The sequence below is a fragment of the Capra hircus genome, chromosome 26, assembly GCF_001704415.2.
Source record: "Capra hircus breed San Clemente chromosome 26, ASM170441v1, whole genome shotgun sequence".
Lineage (NCBI taxonomy): Eukaryota > Metazoa > Chordata > Mammalia > Artiodactyla > Bovidae > Capra > Capra hircus.
Genome location: NC_030833.1, coordinates 40,929,924 through 40,948,754, shown reverse-complemented (window position 1 = coordinate 40,948,754; position 18,831 = coordinate 40,929,924). Strand labels below are relative to the sequence as shown.

The 18,831-nt window shown below is 37.1% G+C and overlaps 1 protein-coding gene across 3 annotated transcripts in view; it reads left to right on the top strand.

Annotated features, from left to right (window-relative positions):
• LIPK (lipase family member K) overlaps positions 1 to 17,133 on the top strand; it is a 39,328-nt gene extending 22,195 nt beyond the window's left edge. Inside the window, exons 2-10 of one of the 3 annotated variants that reach the window (XM_018041745.1) lie at positions 1,741 to 1,856; positions 2,770 to 2,884; positions 4,870 to 5,068; positions 6,901 to 7,010; positions 7,914 to 8,050; positions 11,873 to 11,935; positions 12,513 to 12,584; positions 15,076 to 15,147; positions 16,364 to 17,133. In XM_018041745.1, coding sequence (XP_017897234.1) covers positions 1,752 to 1,856; positions 2,770 to 2,884; positions 4,870 to 5,068; positions 6,901 to 7,010; positions 7,914 to 8,050; positions 11,873 to 11,935; positions 12,513 to 12,584; positions 15,076 to 15,147; positions 16,364 to 16,597 — 1,107 coding nt within the window. In that variant the 5' untranslated portion in view covers positions 1,741 to 1,751 and the 3' untranslated portion in view covers positions 16,598 to 17,133. Of the gene's footprint in view, positions 1 to 1,740; positions 1,857 to 2,769; positions 2,885 to 4,869; positions 5,069 to 6,900; positions 7,011 to 7,913; positions 8,051 to 11,872; positions 12,020 to 12,512; positions 12,585 to 15,075; positions 15,148 to 16,363 lie in introns of all 3 variants that reach the window. The other 2 variants (XM_005698184.2, XM_018041746.1) reach the window with 2 other exon arrangements.

Sequence of the window (18,831 nt, the reverse complement as noted above, 5' to 3'; positions counted from 1 at the left end):
CATTCTTCAGTCCAACCAGAGTTAATTTTTCACTTAGCATAACATCCTTCAGGTGGATCCAAGTTATTGCAAATGGCATGATTTCTTTTTTATAGCTGAATAATATTCCACTGTATATATATAAAATATTGTTTTTTATCCATTCACTCATCAATGGACATTTAGTTTGTTTCCATATCTGGGCTATTGTGAATAATACTGCAATGAACAGAGAGCTGTATACAGCTCTTCAAGATCTAACCTCATTTAATAAAGCCAGTATTATTCTAATATCAAAACCAAACAAATATATTACAAAAAAACTCAATATCCTTCAAAATCCTTAACAATTTCCCCTAAATTAATCTACAGATTCAATGTAATCCCTTATCAACATTTCAGCAGCCTATTTGTAGAAACTGACAAACTGACTCTAAAATTCACATGGAAATGAAAAGAATCTGAAATAGAATTTAAAGAACTCACACTACCTGATTTTAAGTTTTATTAGAAAGCTATAGCAATCAACAATGGGAGGATTGGTTTAAAAGTAAGCCATGTAGGGACACTGAGTTCAGAAATGGACTCCATATAGTCAGTTGACCTTCAATGGGGAAAAAGAGAAACTTAAATAAATGGTGCCAGGACAACTATACATCTTTATTAGTTGAGGAGGAAAAGACAGAAACTCATTCCTTTTCTCAAACCATACATAAAAATTAACTCTGGATGGACTGAAGAATGTTTATAATAACTTTATTCATTTTATATAGTGGTTAATGGGAGATTGCCTGCAAAATGTCCCCCTCTGTTACTTTCGCAGTCATTATTTGTTTTTTCAACTTAAGTAGTTTAAAAGCCAAATGAGGAATATACTTCATCTCATAATTTTCATAATTTTCTATTTGAAAAACAGCTTCTTTCTTATGATAAAGTAATACTGGACACAGAAAATTTAAAAATGGAGAGTCCTTTAAAAATGAGAAAAAATTTACCATCTAGATATAACCATAATTAAAATTTGATGCTTAATCCTTTCTCTCCCTTTATAGTTTGTTATATCACTGAGATCAAAATGTATGCACAAATTGCATTATTTTGCCCTTAGTATTATATAATAGGAATTCACATATCATGCAAAAAGATAATATTTGACTGTTGAATAATTCCATTCTTCCTTCCCCATAATTTATTTTAACACTCTATTATTTTAGGAAATTAAGATAAACAATAAGGTAAATTTTACAGATGATGCTTTCATTTTTTTTTTCTTTTAGACTGTTGGAATTAGAATTGTAGAGTAAGGAGTATAAATATTTTTACATTTCCAATATGTGCTAATATATGTCTTTCCATTAAGGTTGTACCAATACTCACTTCCACCATCAGAAGAAGAGTACTAATTTATCTGATAACTAGAGATAATAAATGTGCTTTGATTCATATATTTGTCTTACATTTTTCTGTGAATTATATATACATTTCCTTCTTTTGCTCAATTGTCTATTGTAGATTTAAATGATATTGGTTTTGTTTTTTTCTTCTTTCCTTTCTTTCTTCTTTCTTTCTTTTCTCACTAAGAAGTCGCCAGTTCAGATTTTTTATGGGATCGATCTTGAATAATTAAGTATATTATTTGTTAAGACACCACCTAGAAGGATTTTCCCACTCCTTCCAACAGTAGTCTTATAGAAAGTTTACACAGAGTTTCACTTTTAGAATTCTCTTTGATGACAAATATATTAATATTTCCTTTTACAGGTAGATTCCAAATGTGGCAGCTTTTAGCAGCAACATGCTGGATGCTTCTTCTTGGACCTGTATACGGTTGTCACAAGAAAGGAAGCACCACAAATCCTGAGGCTAATATGAATATTGTAAGTTGTTCATTAAGGAAAAATATCTAAGATAAGGAATTATTAAGCTATTGTCATCTTAGGGGCTTTCCTGGTGTCATTTTAGATATAACTGGCATGCTTGTCTAGTTTTTAAAAATTCTAAATTGACTAAATCTGTGTTGCCAATCTTCGTTCCTTGGCATAGTTGACCAACCAAAGAACTCAAGACCTGACCCAGTTTGGGGCAATAAGGCTCCCTCTGCTGGTGGTTTGAGCTACCAACTCATGGTGGTTTCCGGAAGAGAAAGTTCACAAATTCCTATTGATGATATTTTTAGAGAATACTTGGGCTCCTCCTGAGGTTTTTACCAGAGCAGTTTCTCTGATTTATAAACTACATTCATGTACATTTTAAGTTTAGTAAGCCAGATTTGGTTTGGGCTGCTTATAAACAAAAATATCTTAGCATGCAGAAATTCATATCAGAAGGGGACTAGAACAAAGTGGAATGAAATAGATTTATGAAAACAACCAAAACAACCAAAAAAAAGACCAGTGACAAATGCTTACTATATGCTTCATTCCAATGGAAAACATATTTCTTGTATACGTTGTGTACCATCATGTCCTCACCCACACCCATTTGTATTAGAACTTTAAGAATGGAACTATCAATGATATAATTTTTCAAAAACCATTTAGAGAGTGAACCTGAGTGCATTAATAATACCATGCCAAGAAAACTACCATGTATGATTACCACCTTACCTTACAACACCTTGACATGCATCTTCCTTTTAAAACCCTCCTCAAATTATCCTGATTTTCCTGCTCTATTCTGTTCCAAAACATAGATAAACAGTAGGTTGTGACTTAAAGTATTATATTGCAATGTGGGTAAAAATCTAGGCATTATATCATGAAGGTATACTTGTTCCTTTCCCCTTTTTAGAGCCAGATTATTTCCTACTGGGGCTATCCTTATGAAAAATATGACGTTGTCACAGAAGATGGTTATATCCTCGGAATTTACAGGATTCCTCATGGAAGAGGATGTCCAAAAACAGGTAGGATTTATTTCATTATGAAAGGAATCATGCCTAAGGAGAGATTCCTGGATGTGCTGATAGCAGCAGGACAGCTATGATTCCAAAATAGAGCCTATTCTCTTCTATTCCTCCTTCTAGTGAAGGAAAATCATCACCATCACCTCCACTATTCCATTTCATTTGTATAATGCTGGAGTTTTTTAATCAGTTTGACATACACTATTCAGTCTTTCCTTTTCTCCATCATCTTGTCCTCTTTCCCAACAAACAGAGAAACAAAAGAAAATGTGGTCTTATTCTAGGAATACTCACTTTTCAGCTTAAAACCAGAACTCTAGGGTCATTTTGATGTTTTCTCCCCTCACTTTCTATATCCAGCCAATCACCAAGACCTACCAATTTTGCCTTCTAAATGTCTCTCTAATCTGAAAACTCTCAGTTTCAACGTCACTCAAGTCCAGGCTTAGACACCATTATCTTTGGCAATATCAGTTATCTTTTAAGCTACTGCAATAGCTTTCTAACTGCTTTTGTTTCATTTGTAATTAGTTCTGTGCACAAGTCATTTGGATTTTATTTTTTACAGTAAACCTGACCCTATTAGTTCTATACTTGATTGTAACTAAAGAGCCATTCCTAGCTCCCTACAATACAGGTTAGTATCTGAGAGGAGACAGGATCCACTTGGCAAGAATTGTTTGCTTCTTCTCTCATTTCTTAGTACCTTTTATTCTTTGGAGATTTGTATAAACAAACTTTCCAATATTAGAAGGGTTATTTTTTAGAAGATTAAAAAAAAATTATGCAGTCTAGATGGAACAGTGTTGCTCACTTTATAGAACTGATCATTCCTTAAAATAACTCCATTACCTTTGGAAATACTCATGAGAACTTTACTTGCCCAAACTTTCACCTTGTCAGTTCTGCCAGGTAAATGCCAAAAAGCATGGAAGGAAAGCTGTCTCTACAATGAGAAGCTGCCTGAGGGCTCAGATTAGAGATGAGCTATAGATTGTGACTGCACTTTGGTGGTATTTTAGCAGAATTAGTAACACCTCTTCCTTCTGTCTTTTTCTCAAAAGGTGGATTAATGGATATAGATTTTGGTCCTTGCTTCCAGATAGCCGAGGCTCTCTGAGACTCCAGTCTCGCCTACTCAATCTCAGGAAGCTGGTCAAGTCGCAAAGGGGACCTGTAGGAAAGCCTTTTGGCACCAACACAGCATCATGAACCATTTATAAAAGAAAAATATCCTAGTCACTTCTCTTTCTCTTCTCGATGTTTTCAGCACCACTTCCCCATTTCCTTCTTTTTCTTTTCTCTTTCTTTAATCAAATTGTTCCAGTTCTACACTGTAAGCAGAATTATGTCAAATGAACAATTTTACCTTGTGTACATTTCACTTAAAACCTTGCATTTCACTTTCTGACAATGCAAATTAACAAGCATAGTACCTGGCATTCAGTGAAATATTTAACAAATGGAATTTTTATTGTCTTTATTATCATGGAAAAATATTAGCTTTGTTATCAGATGCTTTTTGAGAAATAAACTGTCATTAATCTGAATAATTATAGAGCAGGTAATTATTGTGGCTGAACAAAATTATATGTATTTTAATTTTAATTTAATTCTTATAACTACACCATAAGATAACATTTTTTATTATCCCCTGTTACAAAATAAGTTAACTAAGGCACAAAGAGGTTGATACATAGCAGAAGAAATTTTTGAAGCAGGGCACTCTGACTCCAACAGCTATTTAACAATTCAATGCATTGGACATAATCCCAGTTTTACAGAGAGAAAAACAAGTCGTGGAGAAGATAAATAACTTGACCAGCTTCAGAAGTAGTTCAAAATCCTAAAATCTAAACTTGCCTGGTGGTGTCAAATTTCCTTTCTTAACCTTTCTTTTGTATTACAGGGAGTCAGAAGAGAGAATTTTCTTGTAGGCACCAAGGAAGTTCAGATAAAAAATTCTCATTGCCTGTGTTTTGCAGCTCCAAAGCCTGTTGTGTATTTGCAACATGGCTTAGTTGCATCTGCCAGTAATTGGATTTGCAATCTGCCCAACAACAGCTTGGCTTTCCTTCTGGCAGATGTTGGTTATGATGTGTGGCTGGGGAATAGCCGGGGAAATACTTTTTCCAGAAAACACTTGAAATTTTCACCCAAATCACCAGAATTCTGGGCCTTCAGGTAAGAAGAACACTACTAATGACTAAAGTGTGTACATTACCTTTTTATATGGATGACTAGCCTTTTGAATTTTCCCTTTTTGTCCAACTGCACATTGTGGAATCCACAAGATGGAAATAAACATACCTTCCTCTACCCAGGTTTTCTTCACAAGCTCTAAAGAAATGCCCTTATTATTGCATTGATAGTTGTTTTAAACACCCCACTTGGCCTCTGTGTATATAAGAAAGGAAAAAACAATCAAAATGCAAATTCCAGGACTATCACATTGTCAGTGTGCAGTCCAGAAATTTACATGGTATGCTTAATGAAGAGGAATAATGACACTGATCAAGATATGGGAACAGAAACAATGTTCTGGTTGAAAATCCTGAGAACCAGACATTCGTGCTAAGTCAAAATGAGCCAAGCACTTGAGCAGAGATGACACTCCAATGTTTATTCACTGAGGAGTGAAGGAACTCTGTCCTCCATAGACTGAGGGTGCTAAAATCTCTCCGTGGAGCCAGTCTGCCAGAAGTCCCTGGGGGTGCTGTCTGCCGTAGAAGTTAGGCCAGCTGAGTCACAGAAGCAAACCTGGCATTTGTAGTGAAGCTAAGAACCGTGCCTTGAAGGTCACTAAAGTTGCTTGTTCCTTGACCTCATTCCCGCCTCATTCCTGGAAGCCATTTGTCATTCCCTGATTCCACATCCCAGTGCAGTTGTGTCATAGCACCATTGCAAACAGCATCCTGTTTCCCTAGATGAATGTGCTCCTGACTACACGCAGGAGAGAAAGCCCCTGAGGCCTCTTCCCTGGAAATGTTGATTCAGTCTGTCTGGGCTGAGATCTGCAAGTCTCTTCACTTTTTGTTTGTAAAATAAGTATTCCAGGTAATTTTTCTTTTCAAAGGAGTTTGGTAAATCTGCTATAGAATTAAGTGGAAAAGCCTTTGTAGATTGGATTAAAAAAAGCCCCTGATGCTGGGAAAGATCAAAGGCAAAAGGAGAAGAGGGCAGCAGAGGATGAGATGGTTAGATAGCATCACAACTCAATGGACAGAAATCTGAGCAAACTCCGGGAGACAGTAGAGAACAGAGGACATGCTGTAGACCAAGGGGTCACAAAGACATGACTTAGCGACCAAACAACTACAACAACTCTGCGGGATTTGTAAGTCAGATTTTTCAGTTTCTTAACACAAAGTTACTCTTAGATCAAGACAAGATCCTCAGAAGATGCCTGACATCATATGTTGATTCTAGTCTTATATTTAACAAAAGCTAAGCATCTAGATTTGCAACGCATATGTTTAAGTATTACAAGCAGTTAAAAAGAATTCATTTGAATCAGTTCTGATGAGATGGATGAAACTGGAGCCAATTATACAGAGTGAAGTAAGCCAGAAAGAAAAACACCAATACAGTATGCTAACACATATACATGGAATTTAGGAAGATGGCAATGACGACCCTGTATGCAAGACAGGAAAAAAGACACAGATGTGTATAACGGACTTTTGGACTCAGAGGGAGAGGGAGAGGGTGGGATGATTTGGGAGAATGGGAATTCTAACATGTATACGGTCATGTAAGAATTGAATCGCCAGTCCATGTCTGACGTAGGGTGCAGCATGCTTGGGGCTGGTGCATGGGGATGACCCAGAGAGATGTTGTGGGGAGGGAGGTGGGAGGGGGGTTCATGTTTGGGAATGCATGTAAGAATTAAAGATTTTAAAATTTAAAAAAAAATTTAAAAAAAAAATGCTAAAAAAAAAAAAAAAACAAGCCTAACAATGAGAAGGATATTTTTCTAACTCTGTTTTGTTTTGCTTTGTTTTTTCCTTTGGCAGTTTGGATGAGATGGCTAAATATGACCTTCCAGCCACAATCAATTTTATCATAGAGAAAACCAGACAAGAGCAACTCTACTACGTGGGCCACTCCCAAGGCACCACCATTGGTGTGTTTGGGGCAGATGTGATCTGAGGGTGACAGGAGATTTTCTTCATATTCATGAAAGGGGTCAGGATTTCTTCCCTCTGTGCAGTCTCTAGCTTGGGAACTTTGAGTTGGAAAAACACATCTGGCTGTCTTTCTGAAGAGAAAATAAAGTGAGGATGACTAAGGGATTTTCCTGCCCCCTCAGGACTAAATTTGGAGATTAATGGATAAGACTGTAAGAAAGTCAATTATTTAGTTCTTCGTTTGTGTATCCAACAAACACTTGCCAGACGCTGGGTTAGATACCAGGAAATCAAAGATAAATATGGTATACATCTTTCCCTTGAAGAGCTCACAGTCTAGTAAGGGAAACTAAAAAGAAAGCAAAGAATTACCAATCTCAGTGATCATATGCCACAGTCAATGTGACTTTTAGTTAGTTCCCAGTGGGTGCTAGGGTAGGCTAGATGTGGATGGGCCACGTTGGCAGTGCCATAACGCTCTCCATTCTCTTTTCTGTTGTCTTTTCAGCTAGAGACCTTGACAATGCTAACAGCATTTACACCAGACATCTGAGAGCATTATCATCCATATTCATAAATGGCTGAACTTAGAAATCCTTTCTAATGTTGATAATGCCATTAGAAACTCTACATATATATAAAATCTAACTTTTGAAAGAATTTGAATCCTTTCTGTAATATTCTCTGTAAGTAGATTTGCATCCTTCAGAAACAGGAAACTCACTCTATTCTGAATTAGCCAGTTTCATCTTTGGAAATCTAAAAATTATTGACCCCAAATGGTGCTTACTCTGAGTGTCTTTGTTTTCTTTTTTAATATAACTACTTTTACTATCACTTAAAATGAGTTAAGTAAGAATTGTTCTAAATCCATGAATTAGTATCTTCTTTCCTTTCAGGTTTCATAGCATTCTCCACTAATCCAGAGCTGGCTAAAAGGATTAAGATATTTTTTGCATTGGCTCCAGTCACCACCGTGAAATACACCCAAAGTCCTATGAAAAAATTAACAAATCTTTCCAGAAAAGCAGTCAAGGTATGTGACAACTTTTCCCCAGGTTTCAGCCTGTAGTAACTAAAACTAGCTCTATGTCTACTGATTTCAAGAAAAGACAACATGAGACATAAAGTTTTACCAAGTGGATCAGTGGTAAAGAGCCTGCCTACAATGCTGAAGACTCAGGTTCAATCCCTGGGTCAGGAAGATCCTCTGAAAAAGGAAATGGCTAACCCCACCAGTATTCTTGCCTGGAGAATTCCATGGACAGAGGAGCCCAGCAGGCTACAGTCCTTGAGGTCACACAGAGTCTGACACAACTGAGCATCTAGAAAGAATAAAGTAGATGCTTGAAGTACACGCATAGGTTTACTGATGATGCACAATTTTGCCAATTGAGTTCAAGATGCTCACTCTGATACCATTCTACTCTACCATCTTCATTTTTTATTTAGAGGCTTCTCTCTCACATGATTCCTCAATCACAGATATAGCAAGAGCTGATTTGATTGATGGGCTGATTAATTGGTTTAATTTGTTGTTGTTCAGTTGCTCGGTCATGTCCGACTCTTTGTGACCCTGTGGACTGCAATACACCAGGCTTCCCTGTTCTTCACCATCTTCTGGAATTTTCTCAAACAATGTCCATTGAGTCAATGATGCCATCCAATCATCTCATCCTCTGTCATCCCCTTTTCCTCCTGCCCTCAATCTTTCCCAGCATCAGGGTCTTTTCTAATGAATCAGCTTTTTGCATCAGGTGGCCAAAGTATTGGAGCTTCAGCTTCAGCATCAGTACTTCCAATGAATACTCAGGGTTGATTTCCTTCAGATTTGATCTCCTTGTAGTCCAAGCGACTCTCAAGAGTCTTCTCCAGCACCATAGTTCAAAAGCATCAGTGGTTTAATTTAGTAGGTTAAATTTCTCTCCCATGCCCCCTAGTGTATCAAGGGCAGCATAATGTAGTATTTCAGACTGTATGGAGTCTGATGGCATGAATTTGAATCCTAGATAGCTGGGTGAATTTGATCAAGACCTTAATTCTAGGAAATATTTTATTCATCTATTGAGTGAGGATAATAGTAGTCTCTACTTGAAGGTCTTCTCTGAGGATTAAGTGAGTACATACGTGTAAATCTTTTACACATTGTCAGCCTTTAATAAATTCTAGCTATTGTTATTGTGGTCATGATTTCTGTAGAACACTAAAAGTCCAAAGTTGCCCACACTTCGTCAGCTCTGTTTGTCAACTCCTCAAAACCTATGCAGTATCCTAGACCTCAGATGACTTCTGCTAGCTGCCAGCTAACTAAACGATTATTTGCTCAATGGAGAGAATTGTTCTATGTGAGTTGATGTGTTTTCCTGTTACATAGTAATATGGGCTTCTCCTGTGACAGACAGAAGGTGATTAGACTGTTTAGTGATTTCAGTGAAAGCATATGAAAGTGAAAGAATTTTTATAGAAGTCAGGAGTTCTGATCGGTGAGAGATAAGCAAACTAGCCCAGGGTGGTTTAATTCCATACCTAAACAACCAAGAAAGACCGTAGCAGCAAACCTATGGTTCGTTCAGTTCAGTCGCTCAGTCGTGTCTGACTCTTTGCGACCCCATGAATCGCAGCACGCCAGGCCTCCCTGTCCATCACCATCTCCCGGAGTTCACTCAGACTCACATCCATCGAGTCAGTGATACCATCCAGCCATCTCATCCTCTGTCATCCCCTTCTCCTCCTGCCCACAATCCCTCCCAGCATCAGAGTCTTTTCCAATGAGTCAACTCTTCGCATGAGGTGGCCAAAGTACTGGAGCTTCAGCTTTAGCATCATTCCTTCCAAAGAACACCCAGGGCTGATCTCCTTCAGAATGGACTGGTTGGATCTCCTTGCAGTCCAAGGGACTCTCAAGAGTCTTCTCCAACACCACACTTCAAAAGCATCAATTCTTCGGCACTCAGCTTTCTTCACAGTCCAACTCTCACATCCATACATGACCACAGGAAAAACCATAGCCTTGACTAGATGGACCTTAGTCGGCAAAGTAATGTCTCTGCTTTTAACAATGTGAAAAATGCTCACAGATCCTTCATAGTACATGGGCATCTTTTACCACAGATATTTCAGTCCAACCTGGTCCTACATTATCAGGCAAACAGCACCAGACTTCTTGTTAAATTATTTCAGCATTCCCACTAAGTTAAGAGATATTTTGAGATGGTAGGATCTTCACTTTCTCAATTTGCACAACTCTGCTTCAACATTCAATGTTTTGATCTACCTATAGTGTAGTGCAGTTCAATTGAATTTTGTAAAAAAAAAAAAAAAAAAAAGATAACCTAGGAGCTACTGTTTCAAAAGCATGGCACCGGGAAACAGCTATGCCTATAAAGCTACTTTTCAGCCAGTCAGCATGACTGAAAATTGGGGTACATGTATGAATGGTGGAAGACTTGACCAAGAAGAGAATAACAGACAGTTTATAGACAGCAGCTATGTCATGTTAAAGAGTTTTGTTCTGTTGGTGATGCAAAGTCATTGAAGAATGTTGAACAGAGAAAAGGATTGGTCAGTTTTGTAGTTTTAGATATATTACCCATAAGTTGTTTTAACTCCAATAGAGAAGCTACCACATGTGACTAACTCACTAATTCCTAATAGAAATTCCAGCAAAATCATAATGATAGATCAAAGAAATTGCCAGACAAACTCAGAGAAAATGTTTCTAGTCATTGGAATCATGGAAGACTTCCTGGATGGCATTTCTGAGTTTGGGCTAAAGGACAAGATTTCAATTGACAATGTCTTGTAGAAAGTCTTTCCAAACTAAGAGGGAAACCTGAGTACCATTGAAGGGGTGAAGCTCAAGCCATGCGAAATCACATGTAATTGACTTTATTTAGCTTTAAATTTGTGAAAGGTATGAGAAATAATATTGGAAATATATTAATAGATTCTGTAGGAAATGTAGGAATATTGGAAATGTGGATTTAAATGCCAAGTTAAGAAGCCTAGATATATTAGATACATATTAGATATATGGTGGGTGATCATGGAAGGTATTTACATAAAGGAATGACATGCATAATGCTCTTTTTAGAAAAATTCTCTTGGGGACCAAATGGAAGTGAATGAGAGTAAAAGATATAAGAGCAAAAGATGAAGGAAATGGTTATAGAATTATTGTTACACTTCAGCTGAGAAACCGAGCCAGGGTTGTCCAAAAAGAAGACAAACTTTATAGGATTTGACAATGAAATGATAGGCATGGTATAAACTTTTAGAGAGTCAAGATTTTTGGTTTTTTTTTTTTTTTTCCTCTCTCTCTTTTCCTCTCCTATTAGCCAAATGTTGGTCTTCCAGTTTTTCTCATCAATAGTTGCTCTGTAAATAGTTCTAATTTTAGTGTGCCTGTGGGGCAGATGAGCTTAGGGTCTTTCCACTCTACCACCTTGCCTACTTTGCACTAGGTGTATTTTACATGTAATCTATTATCTACACAGAAATTCTTAGTGCACATTGATTTTCTATTTTATAGTTGAGGAAATCCAGGATAATAGAAAACTAAATATGAGACAGAGTTTAGAATCAAACCAAGATATCACTGACCCCAAAGCCTTACCAATTTCCTAGGTTTTTAAGGAATGCTCCATAAAACACTTCAACTAAAGGATCTTGGAAGAAAAAGCTTCAAGAGCTGAGTTAGGAGGACTATAAAGACAAAGTTTAATGGGCTTTGTGGTTTCACTGAGGACTAGTAGTGAGCAGATGTCACCCATGTCCAGTGCTTGACTGAATTGCCACTCGTTTTCCACTTGACATTCACATCCATGAAAGTTGATGGCGTCTTAAATCAATCTTGCAGGTATTATTCGGTGACAAGATGTTCTCTCCTCACACATTTTTTGATCAATTCATTGCCACCAAGGTATGCAACCGGAAGATATTTCGTCGTATTTGCAGCAACTTTATATTTACTTTGAGCGGATTTGATCCAAAAAACTTAAACATGGTACGTGTAAGAAGTCAGATCTAGGAAAGCAATTGTTTTGTTGAACAGAGATAAGGAGAGTTCATTCTGAATTGCATGGAAATCACATTTCAAAGTCTTTTTGTCTCCTAGAATGCAACTAGCATGTTCTTGGCTTCCAACCCAAGCTAAGAGTCCATCTGCTTGAGTAGAAGGATTTGAGGCTTCATTAAATATCTCTTGACTATATTCTTGGACCTGGAAAGAAAAAGTGCATTGCCGTTTGTCTTTGAGGACAGGATGTCCTCTGTGGGCTTTACACAGACACTGCCCTAGGCAGGAGAATAGAGCTGAGGGAAAAGAAAATTCTTAGATGGGCTTCTTGGCTTAGTTTGTCTTCAGAGGATGTGGTACATGTTTATTCTGAGAGAGAGAGATTGGGTCAGGTGAGAGAGGGAAAGAAAATACTCAGATTCACTTGTGGTGTGATTACATGATTAGCCTTCAGGTATGAAATAATCTTTTTACTTTGCAGAGTCGCTTAGATGTTTATTTTGCACAGAGCTCTGCAGGAACATCTGTTCAGACCATGCTGCACTGGGCCCAGGTACGTACTCCCAGTTCCTGATATAACACACACGTATCTCTGCAAGATCGCTGCGGAGCACGTCCGGAGAGCTCACTCTGCGGGTTATGCCACTGTCAGTGGGATGTTTCTGGAGTCAGATAAACTCATGTCGATCTTCTTTACTCTCATCTATTCTCCAGGTCCTCTGTGTATTCCTAGATATTCTGACTGAATTCTGATCTTCAGATTACTCCTAATTGTCTTGTCTAGGAAAAGTCTGTGTTTCTTCTTTCGGGAAATCATTCACTCTAACAGAGCTATACATAATATGATAAACGCTATTCTAAAAAGATCTTTTTACCCTCCAACTGGGATATGGGCGATTTCAGAGTGTGGAAATACTGCTTAATTCAGAGGAAATTAAATGTTTGAGTGGGTTTAAAATGGATTAAGGGTTTCTGTTTTTACTCTCCATTTAAGTTTTTTGTGTGTGTTACTATATTTCTCAGTATTTGGTAAGCTCAGCAATAAGTCAAATTCAGTTGGTATAGCTTTCTAAGCCACTTATGTCTGAGTGTGTGCACATGTACAAGTGGGGGAGGTTTAATATTTAATATTTAATTAAATATCTTAATTTTAAAATACTTTAAAAAGTTGAATAAGAATCTGAAATCCCTAGAAATCTGAATTTTAACGTACACCCTGATAAATTTCTTCCCTGCTTCAAAGTTGACAATCACTGCTATAGATAGTCTTAAATACTAGTTGAAGATTTCTGAAATTCTTTGAAGAGTTCCACCTTCAAGAGATAAGCGTTCAAGTTCCTAAAGGAAGACAGATATTCCAGATTTAGGGCTTCCTACTGGTGAGGAGACAGGTAGACTCTGAAAGGCATAGTTTTCCAGATAATACAACTTTGATTCCATATTCATTGAGCACTTACAATGTGTTCTTATTCTCCAGATATATATCTCATTGTCGTTTTGAATTCTCCTATCTTTCAATGCCATTGATATTCCACACTCTAAAAATGTCATAGCCAATCCTTACCTCTCATAGTTGACTCTTTTTAAAGCCATCTCTTCTCCTTTGATAGAAAGTTCTCTTGAGAATAGAAATAAGTGAGTGGGGTGGGGAGATAAAATATTTGGTTATAAGTTACGTAGACAGCTAAAGCAAGGATGATGATAATGACATGATGGTAACAATATCAATAAAAAGAGTGATTTCTTGACGTTCCTAGGTGCCACATGCTTTTCATACATTACTTAATCTTCGTAACCCTATAAGCAGAATGCTGTTGTCATTTCCATTGCACAGATGAGAAAACAGGTTTAGAGAAGATGCATATACAGCCTGGATCACAGATTTAATAATCAGTTAAGCCTGGATTAAAACTAGGTCTGCTTGATGCTAGAACCCAAGTTCCTAACTATATAGTACATTCTATTGCCTCTCATTGCTGAAAACCTACAGAATTTCAACCACAGCAGACTACTGCCTCTGTGAACATAAATCACAATGGGAAACATTTGAAACAAAAAAATCAGAATTAAATCAGTTCATGTGAAAAAAATCAAGTTAAAGGGAAAAAAACCTTTGGAGTAGTCTGAAAATAATTTAATGAAGTGCTTGAGGTAAAGGTAGACATTATTTCTCCTCAATCCAAATGGGTGGCAAATAACCAGAAAAAGGAACCCCTAGAAGTGCTAATGTTTCTGTCCTAATATCTGAAGTCTAGAACTTAAAATAACAAAAGGGCACACACAGTGTCTCAGACACTCAGCCTGTGGCCGTGTTACTGACCACATGGCAGGCTGCTGGGTCATACAGACAGGAGACAGCAGACACTACACCTCAGAGAGCCTTGAAGATGTACTTTGAGTGAGCATTCCTTTCAAATGTAGCAAAACTGTTTGATTAAGGAATATAGTCATGATATCCTAGACCACCTGAGAAGATAACAAAGTATAAAGTGTAATAATAGTAGCAGTCATTTTATAATGTATAGCTAGTGCTTTTTAAAAAATATTAAAATTCTTGAAGCCAAGATGTTCAAGAATCAATGTAGCATCTTTAAAAACAGGGATGGTAAGGGGAGGGAGGAAGGAGGGGGGTTCAGGATAGGGTACATGTGTATACCTGTAGCGGATCCCTGTTGATGTATGGCAAAACCAATACAATATTGTAAAGTAATTAGCCTCCAATTAAAATAAATAAATTTATATTTAGAAAATAAAAAATGAAATAAAAACATGTCTATGTAAACAGCATACAATTTATTTAAAGGTATCACTGCTCAAAGATTTTCACTGGAAAAGTATAAAAGGGAAGAAAAGATAGTTCCATGAATTTGTATCAATTTTTATCATTTTTATTATTTCACTTTTTAAACTTTGACTTTTAGCTCATGTGCTAAAGCATGGGATATTATGGCAATCCTTTTTGTATATTTTTTGCTTACTGTCTTTACATGTATGTTGTTTTCATATATCATTTTAATGTGTTTATTATTTGTATCTTTTTATAGGCTGTCAATTCTGGTCAGTTCCAAGCTTTTGATTGGGGAAACCCTGATCAGAACATGAAGCACTTCCACCAGGTACAATAATAATAATCACCAATTTCATACTGCAAATGAAATTTGTAAAAATAGTATCTACTCATCAAGCACCTACTCACTATGCTCCATTCACTATGCCAGATACTTTGTATAAATCAGATGCTATTTGGGGGGATCTTACCACTTGCCATATCATTGTTTTTGATTCTCAGCATGACCTGGTCTCCCAATATCCAAGGTCTCCCAGTATTATAAGAGACTTATGCTTAAGCTATTTGCTAATGCAAAGACCATCTACTGATGGTGACATGTGGAATGCTTATACCAATGCCCCGCCTGCAGATCACTCTATTAAGAGAACTCATGGTGCAGTAACCGAGTCAGGGGTCTCCCCAGGCACATTTCTAGTCTTAGAAACCTCTTCCTGGCCAAAGTTAGTGTTTTCTAAGGATTTATAAGTTGGTCCATGTTACCTCTTCTTCTTAGTCTTTCTGCTGAAATTACCTATGGTGCATTAATCGCCTTTGGCTACCATAAAAATCCCATAGAATGAGTGGCTTAAACAGCAGAAATATATTTCTAACAGTCCTGGAAGCTGGAAGTCCGAGAGTAAGGGTGCCAGCATGGTCAGATTCTAGTGAGGGCTTTCTTACTTGATTATAAACAGCCCCCTTCTCCATGCATGTCCACATAGCCTTACCTCTTTGTGTCTGGTTGAAGAAAGAGGTCTGTCTCTCACTTCCCCTTCCTACAAGGCCACCAATCCTGTTGGATTAGGATCCAAACCTTACGACCTCATTTAACCTTAATTACTTCCTAAAAGCCTTTACTCTGAATACAATCACCTTGGGGTTAAGGTTTCAGCATATAAATTTGCGGGGAACACAATTTAGTCCATAGAATTTATAGGTCTTTACAATGCAAGTAGTAAAAATTACTTTATTTTAAATTTTATAAAAAATATGGTTTGGTTTTTACTGAAATATGAAGTATAATGATAAGCTCACAATAGCCAGGAATATACACAATCATCAGGCTCTCTTTTTCTCCCTGTCACTCTCTCTCAATTCTGCTTGCAAGTGCTGCTTACATTTTCAGACTATGTCTAAGATAGTACTACAATGGTAAATATATGTACATAATACACAGTAACATTTAGAACAGACAGAACTTGCTTAACAACTGATAATTGATGTTCCTTCTATAATATGATTTTCTGTGAAAACTATTTTTCTCTCTCTTTAATTTTATTTAGCTTACACCTCCTTTATACAACGTTTCTAATATGGAAGTGCCAACAGCAGTGTGGAGTGGTGGACAGGACTGCGTGGCTGATCTCAAAGATGTTGAGAATTTACTCCCTACAATTACCAGGCTCATTTATTACAAGTTAATTCCACACTACAATCATGTGGATTTTTACCTTGGACAGGATGCACCCGTTGAAATTTACCAAGACCTAATTAGAATGGTGGAGGAATGGTTGTAAAATTAAATACACTTTCCTTTCTCTAAAGAAGTGGATTTTAGTCATAAGAATGTGGTACACAGACTCTAAGGTAACCCCTCCAATAATCTGTGGTCCACCCAGGAACCACAAATTTATGCAATCCTTTCCCGTTGAGTGTGGGAGGGACCTGAGGCTTGCTTCTAGACAGGAGAATTGGCAAAGGTGATGGGATGTCATCCCCTAATTGCAGTCTATTATATAAGAATCCATTTTAGCAAACTAGAGCACGAGATTCTCCTTGTTGGCTTAATAAGGCAAACAAATGTGGGAAGAAACCATATATGGCTTCTAGGATCTGCAGGTGGCCTCCAGCTGATAACTTGCAAAGAATTGGGACTTTGCAAGAGAAAAAGAATTCTGCCTAAAACCTGAATGAGCTTGGGAGTCCACTCTTTCCTAGTTCAGCCTCTTGTTGAGAAAGCAGTCTGTCTAACACCTGGATTGCAGCTTGTGAACCAGTGAGACCTGGAGCAGAGGACCTAACTATGCCATACCTGAACTACCGACCAAAGAAAGTGAGATAATAAATATTGTTTTAAATCACTAAATTTGTGGTCATTTGCTATCAGCAGTGGCAAACCACTACTGTTATTATTAATAATGGATTATTATTATTACCATTATCATTATTTTTTTCTTTGGTTAGACACTCGAGAAATCCTGTGTCTTATTTCATCATTTTTCTCTGTCTTATTTTTCTTCTCACTATGAACTGAGTTGAATATTTCTTGTTATGCAGATCTGCTAACGATTCATTCTTGCAGTGTGATACCATATTCTCTTATTGTGGTAAGGACACTTAAAGTAAGATTTACCCTCTTAATATGTTTCTAAGTGTATTTTTAAGTGGGTCACCTACGCAGGGGTGTGGGTTTTGATTATACCACATCTTCACTCCTCCTTCCTGTCTTGTTGTTCCTTTTTTTATATCTTTCAGTTCAGTTCAGTTCAGTTCAGTCGCTCAATCGTGTCCAACTCTTTGTGACCCCATGTATTTTCTGGTAGTCCTCAGATCATTCTCATCGATAGCTGCTTTGTAAATAGTTGTAATTTTGATGTGCTCATGGGAGGAGAGGAGCTCAGTTCTCCCTGCTCTGCTATCTTGATCACTTTCCCTACACCATTTTTTTAAAAATCTGTTTATTTTGCATTGGAGTATAACCAATAAACAATGTTGTGACAATTTCAAGTGGACAGCAAAGAGACTCAGCCATACATATACATGTATCCCTTCTCCCCCAGATTCCCCTTGCACCCAGCCTGCCACATAACATTGACCAGAGTTCCCTGTGCTATCCAATAGGTGCTTGTTGGTTATCCATTTTAATTATAGCAGTGTGTACACATTATATCTCTTAATCAAGTAGGATTTTCTTGTTTTTATTCCTACATCTTAAAAATATTCTATCTTAATTTATAATTATTTTCAATAGGAACTTAAAGGTACATAACCACAATTCTCATCAATCATATCCATTTAATATTTTTGGTTTGAATTACATGTTCAGGAATCTGAACTAGCAACTTCCAGAGGGGAGAACATTTTAATATGGAACCATTTTTCAGTTCCACTATAAACCTTCTGTGCACAGGACTTGGGGAGTCAGAGTCTCCTTGGTGACATCATGTCTTTGTAATCCTTACCAGTTATTAATATAAAAAATTTACCTTGCACCTTTTGTGTGTTTCTTGGTGGCTCAGATGATAAAGAATCTTCCTGCAATGCAGGAGCCCTGGGTTTGATCCCTGGGTTAGGAAGATCTCCTGAAGAAGAGAATGGCTACCCACTCCAGTATTCTGGCCTGGAAAATTGCGTGGACTGTACAGTCCATGGGGCCGTAAAGAGCTGGACATGACTGAGAGACTTTCACACACACACACACAAACACACATACAATATTTATTTAGTACTTGTTAGCTTATTTGGCATTTATCAAAGGCATAGCCAAAGATGTCTATTTCTGTCCCTGTTTCTGTGATCTGGTACTATGCTTATCTTATTTTAAGATACTATGGTATCTTAGTATCTTTAAGGTACTATGCTTTATCTTATCTTATTCTCAGAAGACTTAAATACTAACTCCAGCAAATATTTAAGAATAACAATCAAATCTAGGTCTTCAGTGCAGAGTTATTGAAATCCAAATTCTAGCTCTTGATACTTCCTGGTGTTGTTCCCTAAAGATGTAGATGAGAAAATCCAATATCGATTG